Below are 20,645 nucleotides of genomic sequence, written 5' to 3' on the forward strand. Positions count from 1 at the left end.
TGCTTTCCGGTGCCCTAGGACAAACTATATATACACTCCACTGTGATGTGCTGCCACTTGCCTTCTTTGATTGGTTATTTCACGTTGACGTCGAAAGTAGGTTGTGGTCACATTAATGTGACTGGAGTGTGTAATATTCATGCTTGAATCTAGCAATACTATATAAAATAAAATAAATAAAAATCTGAGCAACAGCATGTGTTGTAGAGAAACAAAGAGCATTTGCTAGAGGGAAAACTATAATATGAATCGTTGACACTGTTGTGCAGTGGCGTAGCGAGGGGTGGGCAAGGGGGGGGGCATCATGCCCCGGGCACTACTCACAAAGGGGCGCAAAATGGTTCGCAAAACAAAAAAATGCTGGATAATTTTTTTAAAATTATAATTGATTTCTGGAAAATATATTTTAAATTAGTGCCAGTGTAATACAATAAATGTTAATTCATAAATATTAATCAAAATATTTAATATTTAATTCATATTAAATATTATATTAAATTCATATTCATATTATATTAAATTCATATTCATATTAAATATATTTCAATATTTAATTCACGTCCTTGTCATCGCGCTCTGCTTAGAATAAAAATGAAATGTTATTAAATATTATATATAAGTTTAATGTCAGCATAAATTATATTGTATATTTCACTATGTTACTACCTTTCAAGTTCAAGGCATTCTTGGTAAGTAATAAATCAAATAAGATTACTTACTACATCTACTCGACGATTCTATTATTAAGTGAATAGAGTATGAAAAAATTTGTTAACAGAAAAATTTGTTGTTCTCATATTTGTCACCACAGATTCAAAATGAATTCATTCATCTTCTGGCATCTACAGTTCGAAATCAACTAATAAACGATATCAAAAGAAATAAATATTATGGACTTTTGTTTGATTCAACTCCTGATATCTCTCATCGAGAACAAATGTCCCAAGTCGCTAGGTATGTAGATGCTGATTTTATCAATAAAAAAGTTTCCATCAAAGAATCTTTTTTGAGTTTTATTGAAATACATGCTAAAGATGCAGCCTCGATCGAAAATACAATTTTAGAGAAATTAAATTACGATGAAATTTCATTAACAAACTGCAGATCACAATGTTACGATAATGCTGCCGTGATGGCAGGTCACACATCTGAAACGCGATGGAGCGCCAGAATACAAGCGGTTATCGTTATCATCTATGGGCTAGAGAATATAAAAGAACTAATAGAAAAATTAGCAGAGCACACTACCACTACAAGTGACAACAGAAGTGAAGCTACAATTCTGTTGCAAAATATACTAACCTTTAGTTTTATAACTTTAGTTCATTTCTGGTATGAAATCTTAAGAAGGATTGATCGTGTGCAGCTCAGATTACAAGATCCTAGAATGAATTTTAGAGAAGTGTTCCATGATCTTGAATCATTAGCGACTGAACTAGCCGAAATTTGAGACAAGCTCTGTAAAGAGGCAATAGAAAAAGCAGAGTCTCTTTGTGAAAAATGGGATATGGATACAACAATACGTGCCTGGAGAATTGGCTATGGTGGTCTTTCCGCAGAAAGTGAAATTTCTCGCGTTATGAAAAGCACTCTTGATCGTCTCCAACAAGAAATGTGTACACGATTAAGTGACCTTAATTTCAAATTTGGATTTCTACTAGACGTTGAAAATTTATTAAACAAGGATAATGTTGATAACGACCTTGAAAAAAAATTTTAAAAATCTGGGTGAATTTTATAATACAGATTTCAATGTAATAGAACTTTTTATCAAAATATGTGACAGCAAAATGTTACTCCGCAGTAGAAAAGAAATTAAACCTAAAACTCCATTAGAATTTCTTACTTTTATAATCAATCTCGAATGGAGAAGATGTTTTTCCAAATCTGAGAGCGGCATTTCAAATACTCCTGACTATCTCAGTATCAATTGCTAGCTGCGAACGTTCATTCAGCAAATTAAAATTAATTTTGACAGATCGCCTAAGTGACCTAGCATTTTTAAGTGTGGAAAGAGAAAAATTTTAAATGATCAATTTTGATGATATTATTGATACATTTGCTTCATCAAAAGCACGGAAAATTTAGACATAGTAATTAGTTTTATTAATGTATTATAATCATATGATTATTAAATATATGTATCTCCTTAGAGATAATAAATATTTACTTTTTTATTGTTTTAAAACTGCGTGTTTTTAAAATATTTCTTTATAAATATGTAAAATAAATAATAGGTATCTTTTGAACTAATTCTAGATGATCATATACATTTCAAAATCTAGTCTTGTTCTCTCAACTACATTTTTTGTCTCAAATTTAAAGCCTAGCTTGAGTCTATGACTTTATTTATTTTACTTTATTTATTTATTTATTTGCGAGTATATTTTATGTATAATATTATGTGGTTTTTGAATGGGGGGGGCGCTAAAAGGGTATTGTGCCCCGGGCGCGAGTTAAGCTCGCTACGAAACTGCTGTTGTGAAAGTAAAATTTTACTGAGAAAACTCATGATACTAAGCAATTCTATAAACTAGCACACAAGTATATTTTCGGGCTAACACATGATGCTAAATGGTTGTGGAAGTTTTGAAAAGGAAATATGAATAACTAAAACAAATAATACAGTGAAAAATACAAGCTTTTTATATGTATAAAAATGCTTTATGATTCTCTTCATTAATTCTGAAGCTATGGTCAAATACGGAAAAAGTGAAATTAAATTAAAATATTATTACCATGAAATATATAAGAGTTAAAATTTATAAAATTAGTAATAACACTAAATTCGTGGGGAAAAAACAAACAAATCGATGAGTATTATTAAGAGATATTTTCTTCTTTAATATCATTGAAATAGTTTTAATTGCATAGTTCCTTTTAAAATCTTTAAGCCTTTTAGTGAGTTAAATGTTGGCAAAAATGTTAAAAAAAGCGAAATGTTATTCTTATAGATATGCATTTACATCAATTGAAAAAACAATTAAATATTCATTTTAAGAAATATTTCTAAAAAAGGAAAAATAAAATATCTGTTTTATAAACATCATCTCATACCGATTAATAAATATCAATAATTTTAAATATAAAGTGACTTAATGAAACTAAATTAAAATATTAATTTATCAAAATAAAATTAACATAAATGAAAGAAAGGAAAGAAATAACACGGCCTTCTTTAACTGATGCTGTCATCTGGTAACTATTATAAGAAATAAAAGGTCCTTTTTACTCTTTTAAAGAATATAATGCAATAAACTTGCTCTTTATGTATTTAATTTTTGTAACTAATTTTTTATTGGAGGAGGAAGAAAGACTATAATTTATTATTTGAAATAAATTACATTTTCTATAAATTTAAAATTGAAAAAGAAATCCTTCATGATGTTTTTAAGACTCTATTAAGTCTTCAAAGGCAGAACTGCTAATTTAAAACTTCATATCATGTATATTACTACACCTTTTCCCAGATACTCTTTGTAAATTAAAGTAAAAAAATTTTTGAGTGTTGGGAACAATTTTTTGAAATAATTTTAAGCGATTAATGATGAGGAATGTAAACTATTGCTTTAAATACTTTAAGAATTAAAAATATTTCTAAAAATGATTAGATATATTTAATTGAGTTTTTGTGAGTTTCCATCGCGCCCTTTTACAAATTTTATTTAATTACTTATAATATTAAATTTTTTACTCATATTTCATTTTATTTATACTCTGATTTTCGTCAAGATAATTTTATACGATCGCTTTTAAAATTTTAATGACGTTTTATATGCTTTAAGTACTAGGTCTAAAAAAATTTAAAATGTAAAATAAAAATATAAATCTCTTGTTTCACAACCTTTTTCATAAATGACATCGATCAAAAAGTTTAAAATATATATATATATATAATTNATATATATGTTTAACTTGCAGTTTTATCGTATTGGCTGCACTTCCGAAGCTCTAAACTAAAGGATTAGGTTACATAGATCTTAAAAAATAAATATAACTCTGCAGACTACTTATATATATATAGCCTTAGAATTAAACAATTTTTCAAAACACCGGTTTAAAAAATTTGAAAAAGAAAAACCTGAAAAAAGTTTCGAAGAAGAAAATAAATATCTGATTATTAATTAACCTATTTTTTTTGTAAGGTTTAGACAGCAATTTCAATTTTAAATCTTTTAATAAAAACGAATGTATCTATATTACTTTCAAACTTTTTAAAAACAATTATTAGGTATTAATTTTAATTTCCATAACAAAATTTTACATTGTTAGAAATTAGATAAAATGAAACTTAATTTAAAACAAGATATCTCAAACTTTTTAAATCAAGTTAAAGATCTAGCTATTTGTATAAAAATAATTGTAAACGCCAGGATTTACCTAAACCAGACTATTTAATTTTAGATTTTGCAAATAAGATTTTTAATAAACTTTGTTTGCACACAATTTTCAATAAAAATAAAAATCTTCTCCCTATTTAACTAAACTACAAACCCATTTTTAGATTTAAAAAAAAAATTATTTGAAATTATTGGGATTTAGCTATAAATAATTTGAATAATCTTTGTAAATGTGACGAATCAAAAAACGCTAGAAATAATTTTAGTACTAATGTTTGCAATATTTTTTCTTTTTGTTCAAGAGTAATTCTTCGTGAAATGATATGCTAATCTTCCTATAAATTCCTTCTTTCTCAGATTTATTAAAGATCTTTTAAAAATTAATTTTGATGATTTTTAAATTTTAGCTAAGCAAATTTATTAAAGTGAATCAATTTTTAACAAAATTTATATTTCAAATATCTTTTCCCAATACTATTACAAATCAATATTCTTAGTTCTTAAGGGAATAATTTCTATTATAAAGAGTTTTTAAAAGACATTGATAAATTTAAATAATAACCATTTTCCTTATTCATTCCTTCAATTTTATTTCAATAAAATTCTAAACCACTTAGCAGACTAATTTATTTTTTCCGTTTATATTATTTACCTGATTCTATTTTAAGGGAGAAACTAATTATGATAAGCTATTTCTAAAGTCACTGGGAGGAATAGTTTTGATGTATGATATTTTATACTGGATCAATTAATTCATTAAGTAAATTATTAAAATTATTTTATGAAAGGAGGATATTTCCTTTCATAAAATAATTTTAAATTTTAATTGCAATCATCCAGTGTAATTAATAGTTTTATTATTAAGTATGAATGGACCTGTGACCCTATAAATGAACATTCCTGATGAATACTGGTAATACGTTTAGACTTTACTTTCTTGAAAGAATGTATGAATGAAAGATAGTGTATAAATAGCTTTTTATCCTCTGGGCTCTGACTTATAAACAGCCACCCTTTGAAAGAAGAAAAAACCAATTAAAAGGTTTGTTCCTAGTTTACGTTTGTATGTAAAGTTTTGCAAATATTACTTATTTGAATGGGTTTTTTTCATAATTTTTATAATTTAAATATTATTTATTGTTCTTATCGAATTCCTTTTCTATATCCCTTAAATTTTTAAATTATTATTACTAAAGTGTTCTTTTTCATAGATGGCAGTACTGAAATGTAATTAACTTTATATATTTTTTACAAATTATTTAATACGACAAAGCTAAAAGCACATTAATTATATTTTTTATTCGTAGCAATTTTTGTTCATTTTAATTAATTAAGTATATCTGAATATAACGCATTTTTATTTTACTTTCATTCTTATCAGTAAGTTTGTCTTTTGCTTTTCTTCTTTAATCTTAAACTCGTTTACAATTACTTTATCCCTTTAATTTTTAGAGGCATAGAAGCATTGTAAAGATTGATTATATTTACTCTTTATTTTGAAATGCCTCTATGGCTGTCGTAAAGAAATGCGCCCTGAGGAGAACTTCTACGTGTTCCCATCAATTGCTTGCATGTATTTGTCGTCATAATATAAGTTCATACAACTTAATGAGAAAATAAAGAAACATATGCGTGTTATAAGGTTAAAAAAATATTATTTATTTAAATTTCAAATAATAATCTTTTAATCAAATAATCTGTTCAGGATTAATTTCAAATTGTTTAATGCGTTTTTCATTTTGAGTTTGAATCATATTAATTTTCAGTAGAAGAACAAAAAGGTAAAAACTAACTAATGTAAAAAAAAAATTTTTTAATTTCCCTAAGTTATTAAGAAAAATGTATTTACTCATTCAAAAAAGTACTGTATCTTTTTTTCAGGTTTTCGGACGAACTGCCTAATGAAGAGTCAGCAGATTCTCAACCATCATCTTCTAATGGTATTATATATACCTATCTGTTTAATTTTCTGCATAGCTCACTCCGAATACAATTTAATTGAATTATCAGCTTTTCTTTTCAGAATTTACCACACTTATTGTCTTATTCGAAGGCTATATCATATATATCTTATTAGAAGGCCACGTAAGCTGCCTTCATCAACCCCGATGATTGCTTCTCAATGATTGTTGCGTCTTAGCATGAAACAGTTTTTTCTACGAAACTTGAAATTATTTCCTAAAAATATATGTACCATAAGGAATTCTGTTTCTTGCACCTCCACGTCCAGCATTCATTTCTTTAAAATTTTAGAGTTGATTTTGAATCGTATTTGATCCGTAAAAGATTTCTTCAATGCGGATTTTTTTATTTAACAGATATGTGAAACTCGTTTATTTTCCGTTAATTGGAGTTTTTAGTTAAATTTTACGCAATTCCAAAGTTAGTCAAATTAAATATTGTGGACGGTGTGGCAATTATTATATGCTCATGCTTCCCCAGCTCTGTGCCTCATCTTTCACATTATTAAAAGACTGAATCCATACAACCATTTTTTCGATTAAATGTTCATTCTTATAAAAAAAATTTAGTCACTGGTCCTAATATAGTATATAGACATTGTGAAGAGTGAGCGTAGAGATAAACCATTAATTTTTTGAATGAGAGAGGTGATTATTAGAGCGTTATCATCATTGTTGATGAGTGTTACCATCTCAAAAATGCTTGCATGTCTGTTAAACATTCTTCTTTTCTGAATCTGAAAACCCCGTCTGCGTTTTAGCAATGCTTCATAGTATTTTTATACAATTTTAAATCAGATTTGCAGGCGTAGCGTTGATTTGCTTCAAATTTAAACGTTTATGCTTCGTGGAAATTTGAGGTTCAATGCTTTTTTATTTTTTGGTGGGAACTTTGTACTCGAATGGGCGAAAATATTCCGTGTCTGCATTGATGGCATGTTTAAATTATTTGTCAACACAAATGGTGGGGCTAAAGGGAGTCATAACCACTATTCTTTCTTCAGAAAAAAAAATTATTTTCGAAATAATAATCAGTTTCCTTTTTGGCAAGTTCAAATAAAAAGTAAAAAATCAAATTTGACCCCAGTACAATACTTTTTAAGTTTGATCTCTTTTCTATTAATTTGTTTTTCTGAAATAGAAATAAATACTGTAAGGCACTGAATATTCGTTTCTCATTAATGCGTTTTTTTTTTTTTGCCTACGTTGCACTCTCTGCTCAGATATTTGGATCAGCTAAGAGTTTAAGACAAAGAATTTAGCAGTGATTTTCTTATTTCATAATAAATTAATCCTAAGCGAAATAAATAATCCTGAACAAAAATTTTCTTTCAATCCTGTGTAATTTTACCAAACTTTTATATGAACTATCAGAAGTTTAATAGACAAACAAAGAAAAAATGTTTCTTTTCAAAAGGTGAATATTTATATTGTTCTTTGACTAATGTGAAAGAAACAAATACGAAAAATCTGTTATAGGTAGACTTGTTTGTATTATAAACCACCTATTAAGAAATTAGGTATAGATATGGATATTATAAAAAAATTAAGTTTTTCCAGTTTCAATAGATGCAAATACAAAACTTGTTCTTAAATACCAGCCTGTAATGTTCTTATATATTTCTAGGCAATGGTCTTAGAATGACTTTCCATATCGAACATAGATTGTGATGTATAAGTTTTGTAACAATATGTCCTAGAATGGCTTTATATTCTGACCAAATATTTATTTTTGTGTGGGACCTTATAGGTTTACAATGAAGGGCTTTTATAGGGGTATCAAAATTTTTTAATATTTGTCCTCGAATGGTTTTGAACGTAGGACCAATATTAAATTCTATATATGATCCTTGCAGGCTTACGATATAGAGCCTGTAGCGTAGCTACCACTACAACGTTTAAATTCCAGTTCCCTAGTACATAAGATATGTTAACCTGATTCTATTTTGGGATACCTAGTAATAGATGAATATTAACATTATCAGTAACTTTGTCCCACAAAGTCTGCTTGCAGGCATGCTTGTTTTAACGAGCACTCCACATAGGTGACTTTCATACGTGATCAGAACACGTGTATCTCGACGGAAACTGCCATCTTGATACGAACACACGTACTTTGATGGATGGAACACAGTGAACAATTGACTTGCAATTGGTGACTGCGACAATGACTTCCTCTTGCTGTAGCTACTCAGTCTGGATCAGACACAGCTGGATTCTTCAACTTAGCCCTATATGGGCGACTCGTAGGCGAGATCTGAACATGCTTGATTCTACCAAAACTCTATAAGCCAATATTAGGCAATCTATATTTTGTAATATTGGTCCTAGAATAGCTTTCAATGATGGACCAATATTATTTTCTACATAGGAGCTCTATATACACTTTTAATGTTGGGTAGACATTGGGATGTTCAGATTTTTCAATATTGGTCCCAGAATGGCTTTCAATAATGGACCTAGATTCATTTCTTTCTAGATCCTTTACAGACTCATTATGCTGGATAAATATTTGGCTGTCTATATTTTGAAATAATGGTCCTAGATAGAAATGAATCATGCTCCAATATTGAAAGCCAATCTAGGATCAATATTAAAAATCTAGACATCCCGATATAGGTCCCTAGGAGCATGTTCTTACAGGACCCATATTAGCTAATTTTGAGACTGGCCAATGTAAAATTGTTGCTAGGGAATATATATATGCGTGTTATNATATATATATATATATATATATATATATACTTTCTACAAAAGAACTAATTTTGGTTATAAGGGAAACATAACCATAGTTTTCTCTAACATTTAATGCTCCTAACACTGAATTTAAATATTTAAGTTCTTTAGCATAGAAACATATTGCGGATTTAAGTTAGGTCATTATCATGTAACTATTATTTAAATATATGCATCCTTTTTATGAAATTTACATTGTTAAAAAAATATTTCATATTTAGAAAAGAATTTGATAACAATTTTGAATGATGTTGAAATAAAATAAAAACTCAGCCTCAAGTCGAACCTATCTTTACAAAATTAAAGTTATTAGTAAATGGAGTGGCGCTGCGAATAATTTAAGTTTCCACTTGTATTTTTAGTATTGGTTTAAATTTCTATAGTCAAGAAATAATTTTCCTAAATCAGAAAAAATCATGTATATCAACCAGTGTGAATATTAAAATTATTTAACCATTGCTAATGAAAAAATTAAAATTTCAGAAAGTAATTCTACAAATGAAGTTAGAAGATCAAGAGCTACAGCTATCAAAATGATGATATGTCTTAAGCTCGTTAAAAATGTTATAATATTATTAGTAGTTTTTTTCTTGATGATCCTGTTTATAATTAAGTATTTATATTTGACTTTTACCCTTTGGAACTGGATTAACTCATAAGATACCATTGGAGGTAGCATGGCTTCTTAGTAATAAAAATTATCATCAAATCCGTTATTTTCAACTATTATCATATCGATGATTTGTCTAAAGTGCGTTGAAAATGTATCAATATTATTTGAGGCTATTAACTTAATGATTCTGTCTTTGAATAGGTATTTCTATATGACTTAAAATTTGGATTGAATCAGAATGTACTAGTTGTGCTCACATTTTTTTAAATAAAAATTCTCGTCACTTAATTACCTTCACTGACATTGATTCATGAAAATGAAAGTACTTTGAATTAAATCTTGTCCATTTCTGAGAATCTAATTGAATAATTTATTTTTTAAATCATAATTCATCAATCGATGAGATATGAACAAAACTAGAATTCGAAGCATCGAATAACAATTTCACATCTTGATGCAAGAAAAGGTGTCAATTCTATTTTATTCACTCTATTTTTTTCATTTTATCTAAATTTTCTAAATGTAAATTCAAGAATGAGGAATAAAATAATATTAAATTGAGTCGGATTTACTTAGGTAAGAAAATATCTTTAAATGCTTTTCTTGGGAAAAAGTGCTGTTTATTCATTTATATTAACCACAATTTTGATTATGTGTACATTTGGAATTAAAAGCATGTTGTACCTTAGAACACGTTGAAAGAATAATTTTGTTTTTTTTTTTAAATTTTGATTTCTTATGTTGCAAGAAAATTTATTAATTTTGTTGTACTGTTTTAAAAAAATTGCTATGTTCAATGAGCATACAGTAGCTTTATGTAAAATTGTAACGTTTTAATTATTTATTTTAATTTAGATGTATTAAAGGGAAGTGAGAATGTTCCATGACACGAAATTTTGATGCGTAAGTTTAGGACAACATGTATTTTTCATTATTTTTTTTCTTCTAAAAATTGTTAGTTTCTGTGTCAAAAAACCAATTATAATTCCTTAATTTAAATAATTTTAAATAAAGATTTCAATAAGTGCCAAGCTTTTAATTTTTCTTCATAAGATATATTTCATATAAGTGCTCATTTTTCAACTTTAATTCTCCTCTCGTTCACCTGAAACTAATAATATCTGAAACTTTCAAATTGGTAAACTTGTTTCTAAAGAGCGTGATTTTAATAACTAGAATAGATGTTACAATTCGCGATCGCATCAAACTAAAGGGGGCGTTGTTGTATGAGACTAATACCTGCGATTTCGATATGAACAGTCATTCAGTTACTCTGGAGACGTCTTTAATGTAGCGTGTAGCATTGCAACGCTCCTTTTTTACTGTGGCTAATTAAATTTAAAAAAAGAAAAATGTTTGATATTCTACCTCATACAAACGAAAACAAAATGCTATCTCTTTTTTTAAAGAGAAGGAACATCTCAAACACATCGGAAAAATATTTGTACTTAAACAGAAAAAAACATGTATATTCTGATAAGAGTTAAAACCTAATGCCCGAGAAATAGTTTTACTAAATTTAATAATATAACATGAAAGGCCTATTTAAACTTTACATTCCATAGTTTTAACAATCACATTACTTCAAAAATTAAAATGAACAAAAAGTATACATAAGCTTCACAATTTTGTATAATTTAATTTTGTAAGAAAAGTTCTTTGACAACAATTTTTATCAAAAAATTGTAAGTTTTAATAAAAATCATTATTTAGAAACTAAAAAACGTAAAATAAAGAATGCTTACGATACAAAGCAAAAAAGAAAAAACCAATTCTAAAAATTCCTTACATTAAAATAGACAATTTTCATGTTTTTTCTTTTTTGATTCATAATCGGACGCAGAAAACCATTCTATAGAAAACTATCATCAAATAAGAAAAAAAATGCTTAAAAGTAAAATTTCTTATTTTATAAAAATTGACACTTACCTGCTTTATAAATCAGAAGAATTCCAAAATGATTTGTCCTTCGATTTTTGTTACCATTTTTTAGTGCTACGAAAATACGTCTTTGGGATTTGCCAAAAATAGAACAAGATGCAATTTTATTTTTTCAGGAGTGAAATATTTTGCCCATTGTCCACCGAGATCCTATAAACTACTTTGATTTTAAATAAAGTGTTTTATTTTATGATTTGTCGCAAAAATTTTGGTGTTGATTGGTGGCACTTAAAAACCGCCAAATCTGTAGTTACGGGGGCGTTATTACCTAAGTACCGTATTTTTATTCCATTCTTTTTTGAATTATATTACTCCAAACATTAGAATATGCAAGAAGTATACATTAACACATAATGTTATAAAACAATAATTTTAACAACAATTTTTATCAAAAAATTATAAACTAAAAAACGTAAGATAAAGAATTCTTAGGATAAAAAAACGATATTAAAACTTCCTCATATTGAAATAAAAAACTTCCAAATTGTTTCTCTTTTTATTCTTATAGTTCTTAATCAGACGTAAAAAAGCATTCTGTAGAGAACTATCCTCAAATGTGAAAAAAAAAAGATTTACAAGCAAATTTTTTATTGTAAAAATCATTACACTTACCAGATTTATAATTCCGGAGAATTCCAAAATGATATGTTCTTTGTTTGAAAACTTTATTTTCAAATAATAGATACATAGTTTATCCCTTCATTACTTTTAGATAACCAACTACACAGCAAAATTTTATAATTGTAAGATCTTGATATGAATTTGAATATGTGGCTTAAAACAGAATAGCTGAATTTTAGTTGAAATTATTCTTTCAATACTAAAAAAAACTTACCAAAAAAACGATACAAATTTATTAAGAATCAACACAAATGGCAATATTTCAAGTAATTTGGATAATTTTTTATTGTTGTTTTCCGAATTATATGGATATAGAAATACATACTATTCTATAACGAAGAAGAATATTCTATAACTATTACAGTTCTGTACGCTCTGAATTCGCATTTATTTATTGAAATGACGAAAGCAATGTTGACTTCACTTTAATTTAAAATGAATTGAAGACAGAAGAATTACATTTTACCTTAATACACACATCTGTAAAAATATGAAAGTTATCAGTTGCAAGTTTGTTGATAATAGAAATTAAAAATTATTCAGACATTTTTCTTCAAATGTTCGGTGTGTTCCGGTTCTGAAAGATATCCCCATATTCTGGAGAGTTTATTCAAGTTCTTCGGCTTTTCCTTAGGGAAATTATTTTTATTTGCTGCTAAAAAAATGGCGTCTGATTCTGCCAATGATTTTGATGGAACTAAATGAAAACGTGATAAATTAATGTCTGATATTTACAGGCTCCCGCTAGAGCGATCACGTACAGAATAGAATAAATGTTGCTAAAGGAAACTATTTATCTGTCATTCTTATGTCAGCGCACTGGCAGAAAAAAAATTATTTTAAAATTACTGTACTTTATGGTAATGACTTTTCGAATAAAATAATTATAATAATGGTTAATATTACCGATGGTAACGATTTTTCAGAAATTCTAATTTCCAAAATTATGGTCCTTATTACCACACATTTAGTGAAAATACAAAACTAAAAAGTAAGTTTAACCTAATAAATGGCTTTTACGTTACGTCTAACGCATCATGATAAAATTATTGAATTTTACTTCACCAAATTAAAATTTATTTTATCGTATTTTATAAAATCATCTTTTAGTGTTAGTTTTACTAAAATTTTTATCCAGGCATTTTTGTAAGAAGTGCCGAGTTTTTTGGTTTTCCCATGGAGCACGGAACACGGTAATTTTAATATTTTTTATTCCATAATCCGGTAGTTTTGACCATACTTTTTCCTCAGTGCAAGAAATGATTGTTTTTTTAAATTGGGCTTAAACCAACCTTTATTCTATGTGTATTCTTTTTAATTTTTTCTTAATTGAAGGCCGTAAACGACATTTGTTGTTTGCTTGTTCAAGTAAAATTGTCACAATACGATCCCATATTAAATTTTTCTTCAAGTTTACTAAATTTCTTTCTGTTGAAAAAATATATCACAGAAAAAAATTATGGTGTATTCAGATATTTTTATTCAATTCTAAAATTAATTATGGTTGTGTAAGCTTAAAATAAAAGTGTGAAAAGCGTTTCAAAATAAAAACTCTTCTGGGGAGAGTATTCCATAACAGGTGGGTATATATGGGATGTTTCTTAGCCACCTGCTTTTGTATATAACTTTGGAATAGTTGATATTAATGAATATATAAATGTATACAATTTATAACTCAGAAAAAATTAGGTGTGGAGATATGAAAATGCTGTCGAAATCTAACAACTGGGAAAAAGAAGATTTAAAATATAAAAACATGATTAACTGTTAATGAACGCAATGAGAAGTGAAAGACAATTACTCAAAACACCTCTAAGCCTCAACTGGCCTTTTAACTTGATTCGTTATTTTGATTTTTAATGCTCTTACTCATATTTTTCTTTCTGATGCAAAAAGTATAATTTGAAAAATTAAAATCAGAAGCTTTATAATTTATCTATGACGATGTAAACTGGACATTTAAAAAAAGTTTTAAAAGTAATATTTCGATGTTTTTATTGATGTGAATTCTTAATAATTGTTGTTATAATTAGGTGTTATTGAACGTAATTAATTGATGTTTAATGTTTTCGAATTAATGTTTAATATTGTATAATTTATGTGTGATGATATCGTATATTATTTAACTTGATATCCTTTTTAAATCGATGAAATAATTTACGAACTAAATAATACCAAAGTATATTTTCCTCATTAAAAATAGGTAAAGTATAAGTTAGGAAGCTAAGAAAAAAAGTTAATTTTGTATGTAGGGTGTTTCATAATTGCAACTCATACTTTGTACTTTAAAAGTCGTAAGAAAAATATATTTATGTAGGAACACATTTGGGCTCACTAATTGATATTTGAACAAGGAAAAAAAAAACAATAAAACGCTATCGAAGTTTCCTAAAAGTTATTGAGGAAGGCGGAAGTAAAAACATTCTATCTGATTGCCCGCTGACACTTGTTGGATTTTCTAATGATCAGTTTTAAGTTCATATCAGTTTACTCAGGTTTTCTGGTTTTAATGCATTTAAACCGACCTTTCTAAGTGGAGCTTCTCAGATTCAGATAACAATTTGTTTTGATTCCAGATTAAAACAATTTTGTTAGTTTTGAGCTTAAATATTAATGCTTGAGATGTTCCCTAATGTGTTTACTTTATTACTTTCTTTTTAAAGATGGTTCTAAAAATATATGTCTGATATATATTTTTAATTCAAACTTAAGTGATAATTTTCTTAAAGATATTTATTGAACTAAAATTTATAATTTGATAACTAAATTCTGTGTAAATTTTACTTTTTTCACTCAAATTGATATTTAAAACTGTATTACTGACGGTTGTAAACTTTGTTCCTTGATGTTTATCAACTTTGCCGATTGTAAATAATGTCAGTTTTTGTCGCTTTGTAATATCACTCAATTGTTAGTGTGATAATATACTTATTGAATAATGGTATGTTACAATGTAAAATTTAACTTCCGAGCACTTAAAGCAAAACTGAGATTGTTTTGAAAATGAAAAATCATTCTGGTTCTAGAAATATAATATTTTAACTTTAACTAAACTGAGGTGTTCAATGTGATGAAATAATTTTTGAATGTTCCATACTCAACCGGAGGGCACTTGTAAATAAAAAAATGCGTTTGTGCACTTTCACATAAGACTGCGAGAGTTAAGTGTGACTCGAATGAAAATACTAACGAGTTTTTCTAAAGTTTATAAATTAAATTCGTTAATCACCTTAACTAAAACAAAGTAATACATAAATAAAAAAGAAAACAGTGAACAATGAAAAAAAGACAACATGCAAATCGAATAACGTATAGCGCTTATATTTAATAATCTATTTTCTTATTAAAATTACTATAGAGTTATTGTTAGTTTTATACTATTTTTTCATTTGTTTTAAATTTTTAAAAAAAAATTCAATTGTACAGTATCAGTTGTACTTAAATATAGAGATGATCTGTGTTAAAGCTTTAATCGATATAATTGATATACCGTTATCGCTGCTCTTCCTATTTTCAGATTCCTATGTCTAAAAATATAAACACTTAAGTCAAATCTATTCGAAATTAAAAATAAAAAATATTTATCGAAATCTGTTGAATCTTCAGAATTTATATTTAAAATTATGTATGAAGCATGCTTTGAGAAAAAAACATGGTCGAAACTACCAGAGTATGGTAAAATTTTCCGCGTTTCTGGTTTCATGAGAACACTAAAATTCTCGATAAAGTTTACCGAATCATTTTGGTATTTATTTTGATAAAACTAACAATAAAATATGATTTTATAATGAGTGATGAAATTTGGTAAAAAGTTAAAAATTTGGCAATTGTATATGGTGCCTTAGAGCATGGCATAAAAATCATTTTTTTGTTAAGTTATTTTTCAGTTTTGTATTTTTGCTAAATACGTAGCAACTAGTTACCGGTAAATCGTACCGCATGAACGGAAAATATGCAGAGTAATTAGTTAAAATACTGTTTCTTTTGGTTTTTATTACCATAATTATGGCTCTTTTTTTTTATCAGAAATGTTATTAGCGGTAATTTTACCAGAATTTTTCTCTCTCTGTATTAATTATTATTTATAAAAAAATAGTAAAATTGTTACTTAAGAATAACTTTCCAATTCTTTTTCTTTCCTTCTGCAATCATTTTATTTTTCCTTTAAAACCCCGACTAGCTCAACAGTAATTCATCAGATTATGATGAAACTTATTTGTTGTTAAATATGTGATTCGTGTTTAAATAGCTTTGAAAGGACCTGAGTGTACATTTTTCATCTGACATTATGACAAATCTTTATTTGTCAGAATTCCTTTTGATATCTTAAATAATATCTTCCTTAATTATCACAAAAGATTTCGAGGGTAAAATGTGATTTTGCTTATTGTTCTGATAAACAGAATATTTTTGTATATAAGTATAGTTACACTGACACTATATGTTACTTATATACACATCACTATCCTTCAACTTATATTTTGTTATTTACTTGTATATATTTTTTTAATATATTACTTATCTTTTACTTTACTTACAGATACTATAGTTAGCTATATTTTACTTATATAGTTTTACAGAATAACGAACACTACAACCATATTTTTTCAACTTATTTGAAATGATGTGTATTAAACATGGAAAATAAGAATATGGTTATTACCTAATTTACAAAATAGTTAAAATGATTGTAATTTTTTTCGACATTATTGTCAATGTTTCAAATATTTTACTGTAATATAAATTGGAAATATTGTACACAAGTTTTAACTGTTTTATTGATGTCTCATGTAAAGCTGTTTGTGTACGTTAAAATGCCGTTTACAAAATAAACTGTATATTAAATTGTAAAAATGTGCGTAGTTTTTTTATTCCATTTTTGTTTGAATTTTTCACAAAACGCATAAAATCAATAGGTTGCAAAAATATTATTAAAACATTACTATGAATACTGTTTTAATTTTAAATATGAATTGATGTACTTTTTTTTTAAAAAAAAAACCTTTAACTAATTATAAACAAAATACAAAATTAACTATGTTGTGTAAGATTACATTTTATTTATTTTTATTTATTTTTTACGCCAATAAATAAATACTTTTGAATAGAGATTCACATGCATTTATTTTCATTTACCATTTTAAGTTTATGCTACGAAACAAAGATACAAAATAAAATTTTTAAAAAAATCTATTCATTTTGTTTTTTATTAAGTAGAGTGTCTGAAATTAATAAATAATAATTTTCAAGAGAATAAACAAAACTTACTTTTTCTTTTAAATATTTGTACTTATTTTTTTGATTTTAAACATTTCCTTATTGGTATCAAAATAAGATTGAGAGATGCTGTTTGAAAAAAATGCCTTCAGCTCAAATTATTATCATGTTTCTTAACAATCAATAAATAAATGAGTTATTTTTATAAAAATTGTTACAAAATATTACATATCACAATTAGCTTAAAGGAATTTGAAACTAACAAATCATACTGAGCTTAAAATCTGCAATTATATTTCATGTGAAATTATATTTTGTGAGTTTACATCCATATCATATCACATGAAAAATATAAATTTACCTTTCTTGGTATTGAAGGAGGCTTTCCTTGTTCACCCCGAGGGTAGCTTTACATTTATCAATGTTTTTTCATTTTTTTTTTCATTTTGAAGTATGTATATATATTTTTTTTTAACAAAAGTAACAAAGCTTTCTTTGTTAATAAAATCTAATATTATTATAATTTTATGAAAGAATTTATTTTTAATATATGCACTAATTGTAGTGAAATGTATGATTACTAGATGAAAAAGAAAATCCTCGTTCTTTGTTCGTAAAAAGTCATCATTTTGGTACTTCAAATTTCTAGTCTTTTGTCTTTCCTACGGAATGCTAAGCTGCAATTAGCGTAATTTTTAATAGAAATTGCTAATAGTTCTTAAAAAAATTAAATGTTAATTATATCGTTGCATTATACTCAATGTGCATTTTTTCTACTTACCTTCATTATTTAATGTTTCAAAGTCTTATAGGTTTTGCACCTCAAAAAAAAATGTAACATTGATTTAACATATAAAACAAAGAGGCAGTGCATTTTTTTATTACTGTCGAGCAGGGGCGGATCTACCTAAGGGCTTTTTGGGCTGCAGCCCAGGGCCCCATGGATACAAAGGGCCCCAGTCCCCACTGAAAACAATAGGTGATATTTTGAATTTAAAAAAAATATCTAATATTAAAAAAAACTTTTAAGGTTGGCAACCCCGAGATCAATCAACCCATGCATGTGCGCGTCTATCGAACGGAACGGGAAATTCCCCATCACTTGTTTTTGGCCAGTGTATTTTTTCGTGTCTATTACGGGGGACTTTCCGCCGAGCCGCTTAACGCCTACGTAATTTCTTTTCCGCACTTCTGCTCTCGTCGTCAAAGTGACAAACTTGTTTAGTTTACTAACTTGTTTAAAAAATCATGAAGATTCTAATGAACATAAGAAACCAATGTTAGTGTGGTTGACACAAAAAGAAAATAGACCTGTTTTAGACAAGCAGCTTCAGAAACAATTAAGAAAAGAAACAGAATATTATCACTATGTCCTAAAACAGGTTATTGCAGTGTTCAAATTTTAAGTATAAGGGACTTAGCATTTAGAGGTTCCGAGGAAGTATTTGGCTCTCCACATAATGGTAATTTTATGGGTGCTCTGGAGCTATTGGCAGAGTTCGATCCATTCATTCGTAAACACATTGAACAACGAGAGCTGAGACCAAAATCGATAATATCGTACTTATCAAAAACAGTATATGAGGAAATAATTGAGTTTATGGGCCAACAGATAATTAAACAAATTATAACTCAAATAAATAACGACGACACAAAGTATTATTCAATTGTGGTGGATTCTACTCCAGATCTATCTCACAATGATCAACTTGCTATTGTATTACGACACTATTTTCGGGGAAAAGTGTATGAAAGATGTGTATCCTTCATTAAAATTTGTAGTCATACTGGCTTACATTTATTTAATATTCTACAAGACGTCTTAGAAACAAATGGACTACTACTGGATAATTGTAGGGGACAATCCTATGACAACGCTGCTAATATGGCGGGTAACTACAATGGTGTACAAGCACTACTAAAACAAAGAAATAAATCCGCGGATTGTGTGCCATGTGCTGCTCATTCCCTTAAGTTGGTGAAGAATCTGTTAAGGTTGCAACCAAAATTGTGAACTTTTTTGGAGTAGTGCAAAAAATATACTTTTTCTTTTCTACTTCGACCCATAGGTGGGAACTGTTAAATCGTGAAACAAAACTCAAATTTACGTTAAAAAGTTTAAGACAGACTAGATGGTCTTGTCACTATGATGCTGTCAAAGCTTTGAAAAATAATTATGATGACATTATGAAAATTTTCGAAAGTTTCAGCGAAAATGAGGATGAGAAAGTTGATTTTCGGAAAGAGGCACGAAATTTATTCAATAAAATGGCGAAACTCGATACTGCAATTTTGATTATTTTTTTGGGAAGAAATTTTGGGGAGATTTAATTTAGTTAATAGAAAAATACAGAGCCCTGGATACATATATGTAGATATTTGATATAATTGTGATATTTGTGAAGGCGACAAGTTAATTGTGTCATTAAAAGATTTCGTGAACAACATAAGGCACCAATCAGATCAGAAGCTAAAGGAATACGAAGAGAAAGCTAAAAAATTAAGTACTAGTGTGGGAATTGACAACAATGACATAAACAAGAGACGCATTACTCCAAAATTTTCGGATAAGTCTACAGCTAAATTCTCAGTATACGGCGCAGAAAAATTTAAAAGAGACACTCTAAACGTTGTGTTGGATAAGCTGATTATGGATTTAAATAAAAGGAGCCAAGTCTATGAGATGTATAGCAAGAAATTCAAATTTTTAATGGATTTGCAAGACGAAAATATGGAAAACATAGATCGTGTACGTAATATTTTTTATTATTATCCAGAACACGTAGACGAGCATTTAATGAATGAGTGCATTCAGTTAAAATCTTATTTACTTCAGCCTAAGCCAGTCTTACACCTCTTGCAGTGAAATTTTTATGCTAATTTAAGAAAAGAAACTTGTTGATGTTTTCCAAATTGCTATACTATCTTAAAGATTTTTTTAACTTTACCAATCACTAGCTGTGAAGCGGAGCGCTCTTTCTCCAGGATGTCATATACAGAAAACAAATATAGGACAACAATGTCTAACCATCGACTAAATCATTTATCAACTCTTTCCATAAATTCTGATTTAACGAAGGACTTACAATGTGATGAGCAAATAAAGGAATTTGCAGCACGAAAATGCAGAAAGGTTGCTTTATAATTTATACAACATAACTACACATAACCTGTCAATTACTTTTGCAATAATGTTGTACAGTTGCTGTTTGTATA

General features: G+C 27.5%; 2 protein-coding genes across 2 annotated transcripts; both read left to right on the top strand.

The window, feature by feature from the left end:
* The first annotated feature begins 656 nt into the window (after positions 1-656).
* LOC139426672 (zinc finger MYM-type protein 1-like) lies at positions 657-1,450 on the top strand. Its single transcript, XM_071186310.1, has 2 exons — positions 657-689; positions 812-1,450. Exons 1-2 carry the CDS (start codon positions 657-659, stop codon positions 1,448-1,450), a joined length of 672 nt encoding a protein of 223 aa, XP_071042411.1.
* Positions 1,451-1,500: 50 nt separating this feature from the next.
* LOC139426674 (zinc finger MYM-type protein 1-like) lies at positions 1,501-19,443 on the top strand. The gene is made up of 3 exons (XM_071186315.1): positions 1,501-1,562; positions 6,222-6,280; positions 18,812-19,443. The coding sequence occupies exons 1-3, from the start codon at positions 1,501-1,503 to the stop codon at positions 19,441-19,443; spliced, it is 753 nt and encodes a 250-aa protein (XP_071042416.1).
* Positions 19,444-20,645: the final 1,202 nt, after the last annotated feature.

Source organism: Parasteatoda tepidariorum, chromosome 1 (genome assembly GCF_043381705.1).
Source record: "Parasteatoda tepidariorum isolate YZ-2023 chromosome 1, CAS_Ptep_4.0, whole genome shotgun sequence".
NCBI classification, from domain to species: Eukaryota; Metazoa; Arthropoda; class Arachnida; order Araneae; family Theridiidae; genus Parasteatoda; species Parasteatoda tepidariorum.

Excerpts from the sequence above, each read along its gene's own strand:
- LOC139426674 (XM_071186315.1), top strand. The coding sequence starts at position 1,501 with ATGGGATATGGATACAACAATACGTGCCTGGAGAATTGGCTATGGTGG. Across the intron at positions 1,563-6,221 it reads TGGTGGTCTTTCCGCAGAAA|GTTTTCGGACGAACTGCCTA; the intron begins GTGAAATTTCTC and ends TCTTTTTTTCAG. Across the intron at positions 6,281-18,811 it reads TCAACCATCATCTTCTAATG|GTTATTGCAGTGTTCAAATT; the intron begins GTATTATATATA and ends GTCCTAAAACAG.
- LOC139426672 (XM_071186310.1), top strand. The coding sequence starts at position 657 with ATGTTACTACCTTTCAAGTTCAAGGCATTCTTG. Across the intron at positions 690-811 it reads TCAAGTTCAAGGCATTCTTG|ATTCAAAATGAATTCATTCA; the intron begins GTAAGTAATAAA and ends TTGTCACCACAG.